The sequence below is a fragment of the Nicotiana tomentosiformis genome, chromosome 8, assembly GCF_000390325.3.
Source record: "Nicotiana tomentosiformis chromosome 8, ASM39032v3, whole genome shotgun sequence".
In the NCBI taxonomy this organism is placed as follows: Eukaryota; Viridiplantae; Streptophyta; class Magnoliopsida; order Solanales; family Solanaceae; genus Nicotiana; species Nicotiana tomentosiformis.
The window spans coordinates 90,549,010-90,568,578 of record NC_090819.1 but is presented as its reverse complement, the minus strand read 5'-3'; the positions used below and the strand labels follow the sequence as shown (position 1 = coordinate 90,568,578).

Below are 19,569 nucleotides of genomic sequence, written 5' to 3'. Positions count from 1 at the left end.
TCGACTGCCCACAAATTTAACCATTCGCGAACGCGACCGTGGCTTTGCAAATCTTACCCTTCGCGAATGTGACCGCCACCTCGTGAACGCGTAAAACAAGGACCCGGGGGTCCTCAATAGCCTCACTCTTCTTCGCGAACGCGACACCTCTCACGCGTTCGCGATGCACACACAGACCATACCTTCGCGTTTGCGTTCGCGTCCTCCCCTTTGCGGACGTGAAGAACAAAACCTCATACTCAGAAAACACTCTTCGCGAACGCGAGGGCCCACTCGCGAACGCGAAAGAGAAAATCAGAAAAATGCAGCATCAGATATCAGCAATCTTACCAAGGCCAAAAATGATCCGTTAACTATCCAAAACTTACCCGAACCCCTCGGGGCCTCAACCAAATATACCAACAAGTCCTAAAATATCATACGGACTTAGTCGTACCCTCAAATCACCTCAAACAATGGTTAAACCATGAATTACACCCCAATTCAAGCCTAATGAACTTTGAAATTTTTAATTTCTACAAACGACTCCGGAACCTACCAAATCACGTCCGATTTACCTCAAATTTCTTTTTTGCGCACAAGTCATAAATGACATAACGGAGGTACTCAAATTTTCAGAATTGGATTTCGACCCCGTTATCAAAAAGACAACAACCCCCGGTCAAACTTCCCAAAATTTAACTTTCGGCATTTCAAGCCTAATTCCACTACGGACCTCCAAATAATTTTCTGGACACACTCCTAAATCCAAAATCACCATACGGAGCTATTGGAATTATCAGAATTAAATTACGAGGTAGTTTACACATAAGTCAATATCCGGTCAACTATTTCAACTTAAGCTTCCAAGCTAACTCCGAAATACCTTAAAAACAAAACCAACAATTAACACAAGTCATAATACCTCGTAGAAAATTATTCAAGATTTCAAATAGTTGAAAGGAGCGTAAATGCTCAAAACGACAGGTCGGGTCGTTACAGTTGGTCGGTAAGTACTTAAACTTGTCAGATGGTCATTTTAAGCTACCGACCAACGTTGGTCGGTAATTTCCGACCAATTTTGGTCGGTAAGCCATTCCGACCATCAAAACACCGTCCACATCCTAATGATCGCGTTTTGGTCGTTGGCCATAACCGACCAACTTTGGTCGATTATTTTGATCGGTTTTTAGCTAATTTCTAACCGTGGGAGAATTTCAATCTTGGAAATTGGAATCGCGTTTTGCAATTCAAGTTCTCTCTGGTTCACTCTATGAGTGCTATTTATATTTCCTAGGTTCATATAGCGCTATACTTTCAAGGAAAGTTGCATTTTGGCATATTGACTAATATTTGGGCAAATCATATCCTATTTGAAATACAACAGGCAAAAGCTGGAAAAGAAAAATGTAAAAGATGCCAGATTATTAGCTTTTTTTGAGCCAAAACTTAGGTAGCTAAAAACAAAAAGAAGGCACTGCTCCAACTAAATTAAGTCATGATTAATGTTGAGAGCCTCCAACATTTTATTCATTTAAAGATCTTCCAGAGGGCGTTTTGGACAGAAATATCGACTTATGAAGTCCAGCTGCATACACCAAACCCTAAAAATTATATTGGATGACAAAGAGAAAATTTTACTTATTGCACAATTTACCATGACTAGAAGTATATATGGCTAGTGATAAATCGACAAGTGCACTCTAAATACACACACCCACATACACACAAAAAAAATGAACGAGATAAGTTCCTAAACTGAGTAATTAAATGTTGTACTACTTTTTTTTTTCTGTCTCAAATTATTTCTCGTAATTTCTAAAAATTATTATTTTAAATTATTTGTCATTTTAGAAGTTCAAAACAAAATTAATTATTTTTTTCATTTTACCCTTGATTAATTGTTCTTGAATATGGATATGACCCATAAATAGAGTAAACGTTCAATAAAAAACAATTATATCTTAAGACATAAATAAGAATAATAGTCAAAAATCTTTGATAATTAATATTTTTTCAAGCGGCGTGTAAAAAAACACACAAATAATTTGAGACAAGAGTATCATATAAGACATGGCCTTCGACGTCTTCAAGATTCACTTTGGAAATTTAACAGACGCCTTTTCTCTTTTTTATTTTATTATATTTTTATTGTATCAAGTTGACTCCGTGTGATCTATAGGTCAGAAGTTCGAGCCGTGAAATCAGCCACTGATGCTTGCATCAGGGTAGGCTGCTTATATCATACTCTTTTGAGGTGCGACCCTTTTTCAAATACTGTATGAATACGAGATACTTTATACATTTAATTGCTTTTTTTGGCAAATGAGGTGGATTTTTTTTAATAATCTATAGTATTTCTTAACAAGTCAAGTACGAGATAATCTATGCACAAGTTAAGACATAATCTAAGCACAAAGCACAGGTACGTAAAACAGTTTCGGTTGCACATGCCCCTTGGAAATAAAGGGGTCGGTAGTGACATGTCTGATCTGACATTAACACACTTAGCTTGTCGACACTCATATATACGTTCGATTCGTTAAATAATATAAATAAATTTTAAACTGAAAATTTGTTATTCCCATAAGTCTCGTAGTTCAATTTAAATTTTATGCACTAATTATGTAAAAATAAACATTCAATCAATTCACCTAAAAAAAAAATATTGAAGCTTACAGGTTTACACTATTTAATAACATCAACCCTGTAAGTATATGGTAAGTGAGTTACTATAATAAATTTTATGTACAGATAATTTTGAAATTGTTTACGCTGTTAGTGAGTACAATTAAAATCTTTCTTCTATTTATTGGCATTGAAAGGCGATAGATAAATATCAAACGTCGTGAGTTTGCTGGTCTTTCAAGATATTAGTAATTCCTAAGCTTTGCTTGTCCAAGAAAAACACACAAAGTGCCTTCATATACAATCTTTAGGCACTTCGTTTTGAAGTAATGGCACATAAGACAAAATAATGCCACCGTCTAAAATAATCTAATCTTATCTTAACTTCACATTCACCTCTTTCTTCTCCGACAATATTGTGATCTGGACTGCTACTTTCGAGATTCCTTCTAACCTTTAGATTATAGCCGCACTTACAACAACAATAAACCCAGTGTATTCTAACAAGTGATGTCGGGAGAGAATAATGAGTACACAAACCTTATCCTACATTTAGAAAGTAAAGAGTTTGTTTCCGGAGGACTCTCGACTCATGAAAGATAAAAGGAGGGGGCAATGATAAGCAAACTAATCAAAAAACCAAGCGAAAACAAAAACTAACACTAGGTAGTCCAATTAGAAAATCAAAGTAAAGACAACAACAAGTAATAATAAAAATCTAAACATACGAAAATATACTAAAGAAACTAAGCGATGTACTAAAGCTACTGTAACAAACAATGATAAAGCTCGCCTTTTTAACCTTCTACCCTAATTCTCAACCTCCACACCTTTCTATCCACTATCATGTCCTCAATAAACTGGAGCAACGTCATATCTTGCCTAATCACCTCTCCCCAATACTTCTTCGGCCTGCCTCTACCTATCCGTCGGCCCTCCAAGGCCAACCTCTCACACCTTCTCACTGGTGCATCTGTGCATCTCCTCTTTACATGCCCGATCCTAAGTCTCGCCTCCCGTATCTTGTCCTCCACAGAGGCCACACCCACCTTATCCCGGATAACTTCATTCATAATTCTGTCTAACCTAGTATGCCCTCACATCCATCTCAACATCCTTATTCCAGTCACCTTCATCTTCTAGACATGGGAGTTCTTGACTGGCCAACACTCTGCCACATACAACATAGTCGGTCTGACTACCGCTCTATAGAACTTCCCTTTGAGTTTTGGTATCACATTCTTATCACACAAGACACTACAAGCAAGCCTCCATTTCATCCATCCCGCCCCAATATGATATGTGACATCCTCGTCAACCTCCTCATTCCCTTGAATAACTGATCCAAGATACTTGAAACTCTCTTACCTAGGGATGACTTGTGAATCAAGCCTCACGTTCTCATCCACTACCTGAGTCGCACCATTGAACTTGCACTCCAAGTATTTTATTTTGGTCCTACTCAACTTCAAACCTTTAAACTCCAAGGTCTGTCTCCAAACCTCTAATATCTCTTTAACACCACCTCGCATCTTATCAATTAGTACAATGTCATCTGCAAATAACATGCACTACGATACCTCCCCCTGAATGCGGCGCATCAATGCATAGATCACCAGGACAAATAGAAATGGACTTAGGGTTGGCCCTTGGTTCAACCCCATCATAACTGAAAAGTATTCCAAGTCCCCTCCCACTGTCCTCACTCGAGTCTTTGTTCCATCATACATGTCCTTAATAACCCTAATGTATGCTACAGGAATACCTCTAGTGTCCAAACATCTCCACAGAACCTCACTCGATACTTTATCGTAAGCCTTCTCTAAGTCGATGAATACCAGGCGTAAATCCCTCTTCCTTTCACTATACTGCTCCATCAACCTCGTAACAAGGTGAATGTCTTCCATGGTTGAACATCCCAACATAAATCCGAATTGGTTCTCAGAAATAGACACAATCCTCCTTACCCTCAGCTCCACTACCCTCGCCCAGACTTTCATGGTATGACTTAGTAACGTGATACCCTGATAGTTGTTGCAATTTTGAATATCACCCTAGTTCTTATACAACGGGATCATCGTGCTCCATATTCATTCTTCGGGTATCTTCTTCGTCCTAAAAATAACATTAAATAACCTCGCAAGACATTCTAAGCCTGCCCTACCCACGCTCTTCCAAAATTCCACCGAAATTATATCTGGTCCGGTCGCTCTCTCCCTGCTCATCTTATGTATAGCCACCTCTACCTCTGCAATTTTTATATGCCTACAATACCCAAAGTCCCGTTGACTATCGGAATGTTCTAATTCACCCATCACAATGTTCCTATACCCTTCTTCGTTTAAGAGTTTATGGAAGAATATCTGCCATTTCCGTAATAATACGGATTAGCTCGCCCAGTAAGAAAGGCCCTGACCCTGCCAACCAAGTATCAAAAAGAAAGAGAGAAAAATCGAATAAGTGCCTCATCCAACAAAACTCTACCTTCCTCGTCCTTGATGCACTTCACTTGGTCCAGGTCATAGGCCTTCCTTTCTTGCACCTTGGCTAGCCTGTACATATTCTTATCCCCTCATTTTCCTCCAAGTGCTTTATACAAGAGTTCAAACGCGATAGTCTTAGCCACAGTAACCGCCAGTTTCGCTTCCGTCTTATCCACCTTACCGCTCCATGTACGTCCACTTCTCCTCCTCGCCCGCGCTCTCCAAAAGCTTCAAATATGCCGCTTTCTTGGCCTCCACTTTACCTTGGACCTCAATACTCCACCACCAGGTCCAATTTGCGGACATCAAAAGAGCCCTTCAAGACCCCCAATACTCTCTAGCAGCCTCCCTAATGTGATTCGCAGTCGCGGTCCATATACCACTCGCGTCCCCACTACTCTTCCATGCCCCCATAGCCAGCAACTTATCCCCCAACTCATGGGCTTTGTCTTTAGTCAAAGATCCATACTTGATCCTAGGTAGACCATACACAACCCTTTTTCTATGCTTCTTCCTGATCTCCAAATTCTTGACCATGAGCCTATGTTGGGTCATGCGATTTTTACTCAGGATGACCTTGCAGTTTGCATATAGACCTTTGTCAGACCTCCTGAAGAGTAGATAATCAATCTTGGTCCTGGCTACTGAACTCTGAAAACTAACCAAGTGCTCTTACTTCTTCAGGAAACTTAATTTAACTATTATCAAGTCAAATGCCTTAGCAAAATCTAGCAGCAAAGTTCATCCTTCGTTTCTAACTCCAAAACCGAAGCTGCCATGCACGTCATCGTAACCCCCCGACGTCAAGCCAATGTGACCATTGAAATCTCCTCGTATAAAGAGCTTCTCAGTGTGCGGAGTACTATGCACAACCTCATCCAACTCCTCCTAGAAGCGCCTTTTGACTTCCTCGTCCAAGCCCACTTGAGGTGCATATGCACTAATCACGTTTAAAGTAAAAAAACCCAACAACTAGCTTAATGCTCGTCCAAACCCACTTGAGGTGCATATGCCTACCCCGTCTCCCCCCCCCCCCTTCTCCCCCCACGCATCCAGAGTACTAAAATTTAAACACATCTACATCTCGTGCCTTATCTCCCACCTATCTAGTCTCCTGAAGACAAGCTATATTGATCTTCCTCTTATGGAAAAACTTCGCTAACTATATAGACTTTCCTGTCAAAGTCCCTATATTTCAAGACCTAACTCTCAGCCTGGAGATACCCTTACCAATCTTATCCCCTAGCCCCCATCTCCCTTGGGGACCCCGAGGACATGACTTTACCTTACCATCAGAGGCGGACCTACACTAGGCCTTGAGGGGTCACATAAACCCGTTAACCTCGGTAAAAACCCTGTATATATATTGTATGTATAGTTGTATATACTTTGGGGGGCCCTTAAATATGTTTTTGGCCCCATCATAAACGAAATTTTGCTTGGAGCAATGGTCCGCCTCTATGCGTTAGTTCTGTTCCTTTTGCTACGACTGGGGTTCGAAACCCCTTTTCTACAAATACTTTTTTTTTAGTTTCTTTCGCTTTTTATAACTGAAATAATCAATTATATACTAGTACAATACTACTATTTATTAGTCACTAGTCAACAATTGACTAATTTATAATTTTTAATTTTACCTTTTCTCAATTTAATTATATTTTAATAGTTATACATAATAATCAATTTTATTATTTAATTCTTCTACAAAATCCTACCCCAATCAAAAGCCCCAAAACATTAAATCCCTAAACCTTTCTTCAGTTCTTCCTCAATCAAATGCAGAAGCTCCCCTCCGTCAAACTCAGTCCTCAGCCATCACTCCTCACTCCAAAATAGAGAACCATTCTTCCTCAATCTCAATTCCTATCATTACTTTAAAAGAGTAGCGGGCATCGAATCTTTGGTTAGTGTTTCTCTTACTTTGAAACTTAATTTTTATTTATAAATTGTAAGATCATGGAGAATTGAGGATGGATTTTATATTATTTTATTTAGGTTTAAATTTTTTGGTTTAAGAATCCCCAAGGCATTCTTGGTAAACCCCAAATCTATTATCCAAATGATTTTGTTTAGGTTGAGCTTCTCTGAAATTAGTAGTCTCTTACTTTTGTTGTTAAACTTTAAGACTGACTTCTCTTTCTGTTGAAAATTTGTCAGATTCTTGTAGAGTTGTAGCATTAGTATTCAGTAAGTTTTCAATTTTTTTTACCCACAATTTCTATATTTTATTTGTCAGATTCTTGTAGAGTTTAAGTTTACCATTTTTTCTATACAAAAAAAGCAAATTAATGGGTACGATTTCTTTATTGATATTGTGTTTGTTTGTATTTTTGATAGACTCTTAAATTTATTGAACTCATTTTTTGTAGGAAGTTCTTGTTCTTGTGAATTGAGATGGACGTATTTTTGACGAAGTTTAATTCTTCTCAACCAAGTTCTAGTGTTAGAAACAATTCCTCTCATCTTATAGATGAGTTTGATGAGAAATTACTCAATCCCGACCTTGGAGAGAGAGTACCCATTGATAAATATAGTCTTAGAATACGGGATGAAGTAAGAAGATACTACATTCAAAATGGACATTGCCATCCGGTTGATCATAAATTTCCTAAAACTTTATTCGGGAATAAAATGCGTCAATTTAGTCCGGGTTGGTTTAAAGGTTCGTATTCTAGATGGTTGGAGTATAGTGTAAAGAAAGATGCCGTATTTTATTTATGTTATTATTTATTCAAAAATAATTATGTTCATGGAAGCACGGGTGACTCTTTCACAAAAACGGGCTTTAAGGCTTGGAATAAAGTTTCGGAAAGACTTGCTTTACATGTTGGTCAAGTAAATAGCCTCCACCACAAGTGTTTCAACAAGATGATAGACTTATCAAATAAATCCCAATCAATTCAAGTTGCTTTTGATAAGCAATCTGAGAAACAAAGAAATGATCAACGAATTCGTTTAAATACATCAATCGATGTTGCAAGGTTTCTCTTGTATTTTGGATTATCTTTTTGAGCTCATGATGAAAGTAATTCTTCAAAAAATAAAGGCCTTTTTCTCAGAATTTTGGAATGGCTTGCAAAGAGGCTCCCTGAAGTAGATAGAGTCATATTGAAACATGCTCCAAAAAATGATATGATAACTTCGCCAAAAATTTAAAAGGACATTGTGAGTGCTTGTGCACAAGAAACCGTGAAAGCTATAATCAATGATTTGGATGGGAATTATTTCGGGATATTAGTTGATGAGTCCAAAGATATTTTACACCATGAACAAATGGCCCTTGTTTTGCGGTATGTTGACAAAAAAGACCAAGTGAACGAGCCATTTATTGGTCTTGTTCGTGTTCATGATACCTCTGCAAAGTCGTTAAAGGAAGCAATACTTTTTTTGCTTATGAAATACTCATTAAGTCTATCTAAAATACGTGGACAAGGCTATGATGGAGCTAGTAATATGCAAGGAAACATAAATGGTCTTAAAGCTTTAATTTTGCAAGAAACTCCTTCGGCACATTGCAATCATTATTTTGCTCATCAATTACAGTTGACGCTTGTAGCGATTGCTAAAAAACATAAGGAGGTGAAAACTTTCTTTGCTATAGTTTTTAATGTGTTGAATGTAATTGGAGCATCCTTTAAAAGTAGATATCAACTTCGGGATCATCATGCCGAATTATTGGAGCAATTGTTAGAGAGTGGTAAAGTTCAAAGTGGGAAAGGATTAAATCAAGAGTGAGGGCTTCAAAGGTCAGGTGACACTCGTTGGGGATCACATTGTAAAACATTAGATAACTTTATTGTTTTATTTGCATCTAATGTTCATGTGCTTGGGGTGATTGAATATGAAGGTCAAGAGGCTAATGATAGATTGCAAGCAGAAGCTTTTTGGAGTAAAATCAATTCATTTGAATTTTTGTTCATGCTTCACTTGATGTTGAACGTATTGTTGATGTCGAACGAGCTGAGTAAAGTTTTACAGAAGAAAGAGCAAGATATTGTCAATGCCATGATATTTCTTGACCTTACAAAGGAAAGGTTACAACAAATGAGAGATGAAGGATGGGAATCATTAATGGATGAAGTCTATTTGTTTTGTACTAAACATGATATTTTGGTGCCCAATATGGAAGAATTCTATATTCCTGAAAAGTCGAAGTGTAGGCCTTCTAGTGTTACTTATTCACATCACTTACGTGTTGAGCCTTTTTATACAGTGATGGATTTGCAACTTCATGAGCTTAACAGTCGTTTTGATGTTGTTAGTGATAACTTGCTTCTTGGTATGGCTAGCTTGAATCTGGCTAATTCGTTTGCTAATTTTGATAAAGAAAGAATAATGACATTGGCCAAGTATTATCCAGATGAGTTTGGCAAATTGAAGCTTCGAGATCTTAGTCACCAGCTTGACACTTTCATATTGCATATGCAACATGGTGACCCTAGATTCTCGGATTTGAAAGGAATTGGTGATTTGGCAAAAGCGTTGGTTGAGAAAAATCTTGTGGAGACATATTCACTTGTTTATTTTCTTGTGAAGTTGACTCTAATTTTACCTGTCGCGACTGCAACGGTAGGAAGAACATTCTCATCCATGAAGTATATTAAAGATGAATTGCGTAGTAGTATTGGTGATATATTTTTAAATGATTGTTTAATTTGTTACTTTGAAAAAGAAGTGTTTACAAATGTAAGCAATGATACTATTATTGACCATTTTCAGAGTATGAAAACGCGTCGAGTTCAAGTATAAGTGGATGATGTACTTTTGTTATATTAGTATCAATTAAAGATATTCTATAACATTTAAGTTTGTATTTTGATGTAAATTGTGCCTTCTTTAGCTCTCTTTTATGGACAACGGTAGATATTACTATTAGTATGTCAGAAATTGCTATTAAGGCCACTAAGCTTGTTTTATATGTTAAAGTTTATTCCATTTTAGTCCATGTGTGCGCAAGGATGTGCAGGAAGTTGTTTATTTTCTTGAAATGCTTATTTTAAAATTTGTTTTCGCAGATCAATTGGGGAGTCTGATGAAATCGAAGTTAGTTTTCGCGGGCCAATGGGGGAGTCTGATGAAATCAAAGCGTAAGCTCTTCTTACTTTATTTTAGTTTTTTGCTTATCAAGTTTATATTATATAGTGGATTGTGCTGCTTATTTACCGGTCTATTATAGAGTTTATATGTATTATTTTATTGGCTTTGGGTAATTCACTCTAATAACAATGGTTCCCCAGTCATATTCAAATCTTGAGTTCGCCTCTGCATACCATCATTCAGTGCAGCCACTGTGATCTGAGACACACTAAGCAGAGGCTACAAATACCGAGAATACAGTCCGAAACTAAAGGGCACAAAAGTAAGGAAAAACTAATGTACTAGAATGATAGTAGCAGCACTGTATGCGAAACTAAGTACCCTAGACAATGCTAAAAAGCCACAAGCAAATATAATTGATGTAAACAAATTAACCACAATTAGAGCACAACAACAGGGTATATGGAAAACAGAAAGAAACCAAACAAGGACAAGGAAAAAGGTGTTAACAGGTTATACTGACAATAAAAAGTATCCAAACAAGGACGTAGAATCTGGTACAGCCGCCGGAGACAGTAGAGCCGGTGGAGGTCATCGGAGAACTGCCGGAGTCGCCGGATCGTTCGAGGGCTGACCACTAGTGCTGCAAATCTGGCCTGAAAAACTAACATTGGTGATGCACACCGGCTGACGGTAGACTGAGTCCCGTCGGAGTTCGGGCTGGCTATTTCACTATTCGCTGGAAAGATCATATGCATCTTGTGTTTTACACTAAATTAAATCACGTTAATTTATTATGGCTAAGTGCAAACTGAGGTAAAAGAAGTATATATTGATTAGAATAAATTACTCTAAACACTTGTAAAACAGATAGATACATCTTCTGTATTTTAAAATTAAACACTTATCTATATCTATCTATATCTATATTATTATAAAAGTATAAATACAATGTTGGTTTACCAAAATAATCTTAAAATATTAATTGCTTTTTATATGTCTAAAGGATAAAATTGTAATATTACTTACTATGTCATACTAATTTCACTTGGACAATGAAGTTGGAAAGAATTTGCGTGTACTTCAAATTCAACTAAAACATTACTCCTTAGAATTTATAATAAACGATAGAGTTCCAATGTCACTCAAATTCACCTGTAAAATAACACAAGTACTTGTATCAAAATAAGACATTGATAGTGGATTACAAGCAAAGATACCGAACTAAAATACTCTTCACATTAGAAGTCAAATTAGAGTATTTTTAAGCTTAAACTCCCACGGCAAATACAAAACAAGAGCTGTATTTTTATTTATTTTTATTAGGAGTTCATCGTTCCAGTATTCAATCGTGCTCTATCTAATATTAATCCCAATATTAATTAAAGCTATTAGATTTTTTTTTTTTTGAAAACATCTTATTATGAGTTTAATTGACTGATTTTTATATCCTTTTATATGTTTCTTTAATGAAAAAAAAATACTTTGAATAAATTGTAATATTTTAAAATCTATCAAAGAATTTTAAATTCAAATAAAATATTATTCCGATATTTAGCTATAATTATGAAACTAGAAACCCTAAACTAAATGTGCTTAACTTTCCCTTCGCTGTGGCAATTCTAAAACGTGCGAATTTAAGATATTTTGAAAAAGGATAGCCTTTTATTTTCTCTCTAATTTGTCGTTAAACATTTATTTTCAAGCATTAATTTATTTTTAAAAGTTCTCAAAGCAGACCAATGCATGTTAGATTAGGTTTGAGATGAAATATATATCGAAGTTTAATATTCCTTTGATTGGCTTATTTTCACAAGTAAATGCTCTTATGCCATGAATTGTCTCCTAATTCAGGATTTATAGTAACTTTATATTCAGATAAAAATAAAAAGGGCATAGAATATTGTTAGCAATGTATTTTTTGTGGTGCTTGGTTAAAAAGGTTCTTAGAACATATGTACACTTAAAACTTAATTGCTTTGAATAATTTATCCGCAGTTGATACAATATACTTTTTCAAACAATTAAAATAACCATTATAATTGTGCTAAAATATAGTGAAGGTGCTAAAAGGGATAGAAAATAAAATTTAACAATTTAGCATGAAGCACTTATAGCTAAGCGCTAGTCAATCGAAATAGTTAACAAGAGCTTTGGAGATGAGGGCGGAGAACTGTAAATAGAGGTTTGGTAAAAAATAATGAGATTTGGAGGTACTTTTCATCAAATGTTACAAGTAGTTCCAAAATCGATGAGGGCGGAGAACTGTAAATAGAGGTTTGGTAAAAATCATACTTCTAGCATCAAATAAAAAAAGATTCAGCCAACAATATATACAAGAGCTAGAATAGATCCAGCATTCATAATGATTACGCATGAGCGTATAAGAAGAGATGATTTGGTCTCCTTTCAAAATAATTGGTTGTTAATCCCAACAATTATGGTAGTGCTAAATTTTTTAATAATTTTCATCATTAATTAAAAATATAATTTCTCCAAAATACATTATGACAACAACTATAATAACTAGCAAAAATGAATATGTCGGTCAAATAGATGAGATGTCGATTGTCAAATTATTCTATAAAAGTAAAATCCTTCTTAGTTCTGATCCGTAAAAGATGATAGTAATATATACTAAAATATTTTAACACAAAAGGACTTTTCACCACACATGTTTGTTGACATGCTATTTATATACTTATAATCTATTTAAAGGCTAAAAGCTTTTTGTCATTCCTATAGTAAAAAACTACGACAAAATATAAGTTCTTATAGTTCAATCTATAAATGAATGCACAGTGAAGTTTTCTTACCGTCTTTGTTTATATAAATAATTAAAACGTAATAGTGATAATAAAATATGCTCCTATATGGCATGAACTAGCTAAGAAAGTGATGTTTTATGAGATGTAAGTTGCATGAAATTAACAGTATTTATTAATAATCGTGTCTACGGTATTGTATTTACTTTATCGTTTTATTTTTTTCATCTTTCTCTTCTTAGTTAGGTTGTTACGTGTGAAATGCGTACATAAAAACTAGTATGTAATAAAAAGTCTATACATAAGAGCAAATTTACATCATTAGTTGCAGGTTAATAGAACCTAATAGCTTTTTGAAAGATGATATTCAAACAAACATATCCAGAGAACTGCTTTTACTCAAATTATGCCATGGAAGAAACGAACTAGCAGGCTGATATATCTTCTAACATACTATCCAGTTTAACCTCTCAAAGCAAAAATACTACTCCCTCTGGTCCATTTTAATTAAATTTTTAATTTTTTTTGTGATCCATAATATATAATTTTTTCAGATATCAAGAAGATATTAACTTTTTTTTTCTAAAGTTGCTCTTGAAGTAAAGAATCTAGAAGCATTTGTTATATTTTCAATGAAGAAATTAAAGTTAATATGGTCAATTTCATTATTAATTAATGCTAAAAATTAATATGTGTGAAAACAATCAAAAAATCAATTAAAGTGGACCGGGGAGTATCAATATTAGTAAATTCATAAAATACTACCAAAATTAGTTAATACTCATAAAATGATACTAAATTTAGCTCTAAATTCTTTCTTATTACAAAATGACTGATTAAGCTTCCTTCTCTCGCCTTCGTGCTTCTCCTACCAAATTCGCTTGAGAATAAGATTTTCAATAGGTGAACATAAAACCATGAAACCAAAAAAGATACACTAAGTGCAATGACTACATGCCAAACAATTGCAATTGGTGACATAATACTAAGAGTATGAACTGTAACGGTGCAAGTCAACTGTTAGCGACTTTTTTTTGTTTGTACGTATGATTCACCATATTTTTCAGATATCTCAAACACAAAATATCTAAATATCATTAATCTCCCAAATATGGATTCAATTGCTTTTCCATTCATACCCATTTTTATTATACAAATCAGACCAAATTCTTTTATTAAAAGCCACTAAACCTAGGTTCAACGTGAATTTAAAAGTTATAGACTTTCGAAATTGAAATTTATTTTGAGTGGGTATTTGAAATAGATTGGGTACATCTTAAGCAATTTAAATCTCAATTTTGGAATGATTTGGTGGAGATTTGAGGTGGTTTGAATTGCAATTTGAGGCTCAAAATTTGAAGTACACAAGATGAGTGTGGAAGAAGATGATATGTGTATCTCACCGTCCATCTCTCATGTGTCACTTGTGTATCTCATATGTATAAAGTGTGTATCCCTTGTGTATCCGTTGTATATCCATGTGTACCTGTATGTATGATATATGTTAGGCACATATATTGTAGAGAAATTTTTAAACTCGATTTCAACTAGGAATTTTGACTTAAAACTAGTCCAAATCACCTCTAATCTTTCTCAAATTTTGTATATTGTCTCATCTATGTGTTTTCAGCCTCTATTTTAAAAGGCGTTTCTGAGGCGAGCCCCGGGGCGAGGCGTATCAAAAATGCCCCGGGGTGATGGTATGGGACGAAAGTCTCAAGAGGCGTATGCCCCGCAATTTGGGGCGTACGCCCGGGCGTTCTGGGCGTACACCCGGGCGTTCGGGGCGCATTTTTTTAGTAAGGAGTAAGCCCCAGAGACTTTTTTAAATTAAAACAAAATTTGTTGAATTAGTCCTTCATATAATACCCAAATTCTCAAAAGTCAGTTTGGTAATTACTCAAAAAGTTTAAAAATGAACTCAAAAGTATTAAATTTAAAAGTAAAGACCTTTTTTATTGATTTAATCCTTAATTCATGGTTTTTCCAAATTTTTATCTTGTCCGCTAGTCTGCTAATATCTCTCCAAAAGATATGAATGTTTAATTTTTTTTACAAATACAAAGAGAACGACATTTTTCTTCATAGCAGCAAATTCAAAGTTCAAATTGCAGGTTAATCATCCTTTTTGTTCCTCCATATAGAAAATTTTATTCTTTTAGACTCAAATTACTTGTGCTTGTAAGTAACGTATAATAGATTGTTTTGATTAGTTTTTTGTGGGGATGGAGCACACATATATATAATTTTTTTCAATTTTATGCAATTTTACCTGTTTATAAATATTAACTGTCATTATAATATTTTATAAAATATTAAAAATTAAATACCTATGGGGCTTACGCGCCGAGGCATATGTAAAACATTTCGCCTTACGCCCACGCCTTTTAAAACACTTTCAGCAAATTCTAACCATACCAATTGAAAAAAAAAAAATTGCCTATATTTTTGAATGTTGTATATTATTAATAACGATTTTTAAATCTAGACTAGTCCAAATCACTTCCTTTCTCTCTCAAATGTTGTATATTGCCTTGTTTATGTATTTTCAAACATACATACCCATTGAAAAAAAGTTATTTTTTTCTAGATTTTTTGAATGTTGTATATTATTGACAATTGTTTATGGCTATTTTTGCCAGCATAACTTAATGGCTATTTGTTGGTAGATATTATCTTTTTTATGGCTATTCGTATAGTTTCCTCATTAATTTTCATGCAATGAGTTCTGGGCATTAACCTGTCCATTTTGTTGGGCCTTATTCATGTGGTTAGGGAGAGGGAAATGGGCTACAGGTTCTTGGGCCTTGCCGATTGGAAGGGAAATATTTGCACAAATAGGATAACTCTAAGGTGCTATTTAACTTTTGTCCCCATTTAAGGTATTTGTGCAAAAATTGTAACTTTGGTACACGTCTAGCAAGATTGACAAATTCGCCTTGTTCACAAGTTGTGACGAACATATATAACTTTAATTATTGGCTGGTATACCTTTAATACAAATTATTCACAAATTCTATAAGATTGACAAAACTTGCATATGTTATTCAAAAGTTTTTCCTTACTGGCAAGATTTCGTACACTAAATTCATTCTACCAACTAAATTTTTCATAAAATTTATCGGAAAAGGTATTCTTTCGTATTAGCAAAACTTACATGTCTTGTTCAATTGTTCCTATCTCTAATTAAATTGCTTTTTATTCTTTAATTTTTTTAAAACCATTTACGGACATATTTTGAAGATTCAACAAACTGTACCATTCTTTAAACGCTTTCTCCAGATATTTATAGATAGCACAACAAATTTCTGAACAAACATCAAGTATATAAATTAGAATTGTATCTTTTCTTAACTTTTAAGCACAATCTAAGTAACATATATCTTAAAGAGATGGAGTAAAGTTTTAGAAAAAACGGACGATAAGTGGAAATGGCTGCTAGCTTCTAGCCAGCTACTTGCTAGGCTGTGCTTTGATACACAAATTCACATGATATTCACCCAAAATGCAGATGTTCATGCACACTTTCACGAATAATTATAAAAATACATGTACAATTAACTCTTTCACGAGTTTATCCAATTATAAAACTCCATAAATTAGAAAAACTCACAGATTTTAGTCGCAAAATTCTGTTAAGTCACATGCTACCTCCACTACCTTTTTCCATATTATGGTACTAAATAAGAAGTATCTCTTGCAACTTGCGCCATAAAACCCTAGTGGTAAAATATCTCATTAATGCATGGCAAGTGAACTTAGGATCATTTGTTAAAAAAGGAAAAATTAAAGATGGGTTTTTTCCCCCTTTTTCTTACCTGTAAAGGTCACACCTTAGCATGAGAAAGATAGTTTCTAAAATTAATTAGGAAGTAGCTATCCACTCATGGAACAAGAAAGTTTCTAAAATTAATTAAGAAGTAGCTATCCACTCATGTTTCATGACTTGTTCATCGCATAAGATTCATTCATCTTTTTGGAACCCTCATTATATTCTTCAAGTCAGTGAAACCTATAAATAGCATTTGAGAGATGATTGATAAGCAAAAACACTTTCTTTCTATATATAGGAAATTTTAGCTGCAGCAGTTGGAAGAGAACACTTTCCTATCATGGTAATATGAAGTGATTTTGAGTTTCACTCACACACACACACATGTACACACAAACATGGGTGGAGCTAGGGGTTGCAAGGGTGTATCCGAACCCTATTTGCAGAAAAATTATACTGTATATACAAGGTCAAAATTATTTTTTCTGTTTATATAGTTAGATGTTAAATTGTCTTGGCTTTTTCGTGTATTTATTTCTTTATATTTTGAATCTTCTTGGTGAAAATCCTAGCTCTGTACACACAAAGAGCCGACATGCTGATCTCTCTCTCTCTGGACGGAGAGTCTTCTGAAGTGATTTTGTGCTTCTTCAGTGTGTTTATAGATCAATTTAGTGTCTTTGTCAAATGGATTTCTAAGTGAAAAAAGAGAAAAAGTATTTCAATGCGTGTGACCTACCTTGCATAAACTCTGCATGATGGATATACAATGTTTCTGCTTGATATATGTATATGTTTTGGCCAGAAAAAAAAAAAAGAAACTTGAGCTGTTTAACAATCTTCAATGTAATTAAGTTTCTTTCATTGCATCATCTAATTAGTGCAAAATATTTTTTTTTCTTCTGTTTACTCACTATAAAGATCAAAAACATTTGATCTATCACGTAAATCATTCACTTATTCTCGAGAATACTTGCTAAAACATATATCCTCAAAGTTCAAACCCATCCGAAGTACTCATCAGTTCATTGAGCCCTTTTGCCAACAATCTTTAATTTAGAGTTACTACTTTCGGAGACTGGATGCTTAGTCAATATCTTTTTATATTATTACTACTAATTTCCAATATCAAACTGTATAATGTTTGGTCAAAATGCAATGGATGCTTAAGCACCCAGTGACCTAAGTGTAGGTTCGCCACTGGTGTATTGTGCCAACCAACAGAGAAATGACTGGTTGAGGTCGATTTTTGACCTCAGTACGTAGAATATGCTGTCATTTTATATGAGTACGTGTCCCGATTACATCCTGCAACTATTAGATCACTTGAATTTTCTTCATGATATGTTATACAATATGTTAAAATAACACACGTAAAAATTCTTTATATTATTAGTATATACAAGTTAAACTCTTTTGATTTGCAAATAGTTCTTGTTTTCCTTTTCTAAGAGAAAACCAATATGTTGGATTTGCAACGTTAACTGATGAATTGCAATCTTACCTTCTGATTTAGAGTGGAGAAGTTCTAAGGAAGGTGGTATCAGATGTATCACTTGAAATAGACAAAATTGAAAAAGATTTAGAGCACATTTGCAGTACAATTGATGAAGTTATGCAGGCAGAATGTGAATGCTGTGGCCTTCGAGAGGAATGCACTCAAGATTACATAGAAAGAATTAAGGATTCTTATTCAGGAAAATGGGTGTGTGGCCTTTGTTCTGAGGCTGTAAAAGAAGGACAAAAAGGGGGACCAGTAGACATTGAAGAAGCTGTGAGTTCACATAGAAACTTCTGCCAAGAATTCAATTGTTCAACTAGACTCAACCCAAAGCTCTCTTTGACAATGGCCATGAAAAATATTGCAAGAAGAAGCCATGAAAATAGGGAGAAGAAGCAATATCCTACATCAAAGATTTCAAGAAGTTCTAGTTGTGCTCCGAGAATTGACATTACAATGAAATAATAGTGGATTGCAAAGTTTATGCCTTAATTAGATATATTTAGGGTAGTAAAGTGACATGGTTATTTTTCATTGCTCATTATATGCAGTACTTGTTAATTAGAATATACTACTACTTGTTAAGATATGGAGTACTAAACATGAATGGTTTATAGGTGTTCGCTTGCAAGAACGCTTGGGCATGTTCTCCTACCATAATTTGATTCTTCTATTTGAAATTTAATTCAATTCAAAAGTTTGATACATTACCTTTAGTTTATATTATTCGTCATGAACAATGATCACCCGCAACAATTAACTTGAATTCAAACAGGGTGACTCTTGATTTTATATTTTTTTTCCTATAATTATAATCGCCTTGTAATGGTTAGGGGTTTGACATTGACTCCTATCATATATATATATATATATATATATATATATATATATATATAACCAACAAGTGAATAGTAAAGGAAGGGGGACATAAAATTCAATCTCATCTTCCCCCCCCCCCCACGTAAAACCTCTTTTTGTAATTGTAGAAGCATAGTAGCCGTATTATACAGACTTTTCTACCTAGAGGATTTGCTCACTTGGCTCGTCGTCATACTAATTCAATAAGATCTTTTGGTCTATTGTGACAAGACCACATCTGAATATTGTCGTCACTTCATAAGTCATAAGCTTTGATTAACTGTTTTTTCTTTTAAATGGCACACAACGTTACTTTACACAGGACATGAGCTTAACTTCAGGACAAAAGTAAAATATCCAAATGGACCTAACGCTTGAAACCGACTAGGTCCATTTTGTCAAGTCCGCCCAGATGAATGACCACGAAGTTAACTTAAAATTAACTATGAACGTTGTAGCTAAATCATTAATCCAAATTTACAGAGAATGTCAGGATTAGCTCAAATGCTGAAGGAGTTATTCGAATGAACTTTTATATCTCTACAC

The 19,569-nt window shown here is 34.6% G+C and overlaps 3 protein-coding genes across 3 annotated transcripts; 2 read left to right on the top strand and 1 right to left on the bottom strand.

Moving 5' to 3' along the window:
* Window positions 1-4,178: 4,178 nt before the first annotated feature.
* LOC138897813 (secreted RxLR effector protein 78-like) lies at window positions 4,179-4,514 on the bottom strand. The gene has a single exon (XM_070183832.1). The coding sequence runs from the start codon at window positions 4,512-4,514 to the stop codon at window positions 4,179-4,181; it is 336 nt and encodes a 111-aa protein (XP_070039933.1).
* A 3,849-nt stretch (window positions 4,515-8,363) lies between these two features.
* Window positions 8,364-10,181, top strand: LOC104117324 (uncharacterized). Its single transcript, XM_070183831.1, has 4 exons — window positions 8,364-8,787; window positions 8,938-9,810; window positions 9,931-9,949; window positions 10,106-10,181. The coding sequence occupies exons 1-4, from the start codon at window positions 8,364-8,366 to the stop codon at window positions 10,179-10,181; spliced, it is 1,392 nt and encodes a 463-aa protein (XP_070039932.1).
* A 6,881-nt stretch (window positions 10,182-17,062) lies between these two features.
* On the top strand, window positions 17,063-18,630 carry LOC104117322 (uncharacterized). Its single transcript, XM_070183830.1, has 3 exons — window positions 17,063-17,122; window positions 17,330-17,380; window positions 18,181-18,630. Exons 1-3 carry the CDS (start codon window positions 17,063-17,065, stop codon window positions 18,628-18,630), a joined length of 561 nt encoding a protein of 186 aa, XP_070039931.1.
* Window positions 18,631-19,569: the final 939 nt, after the last annotated feature.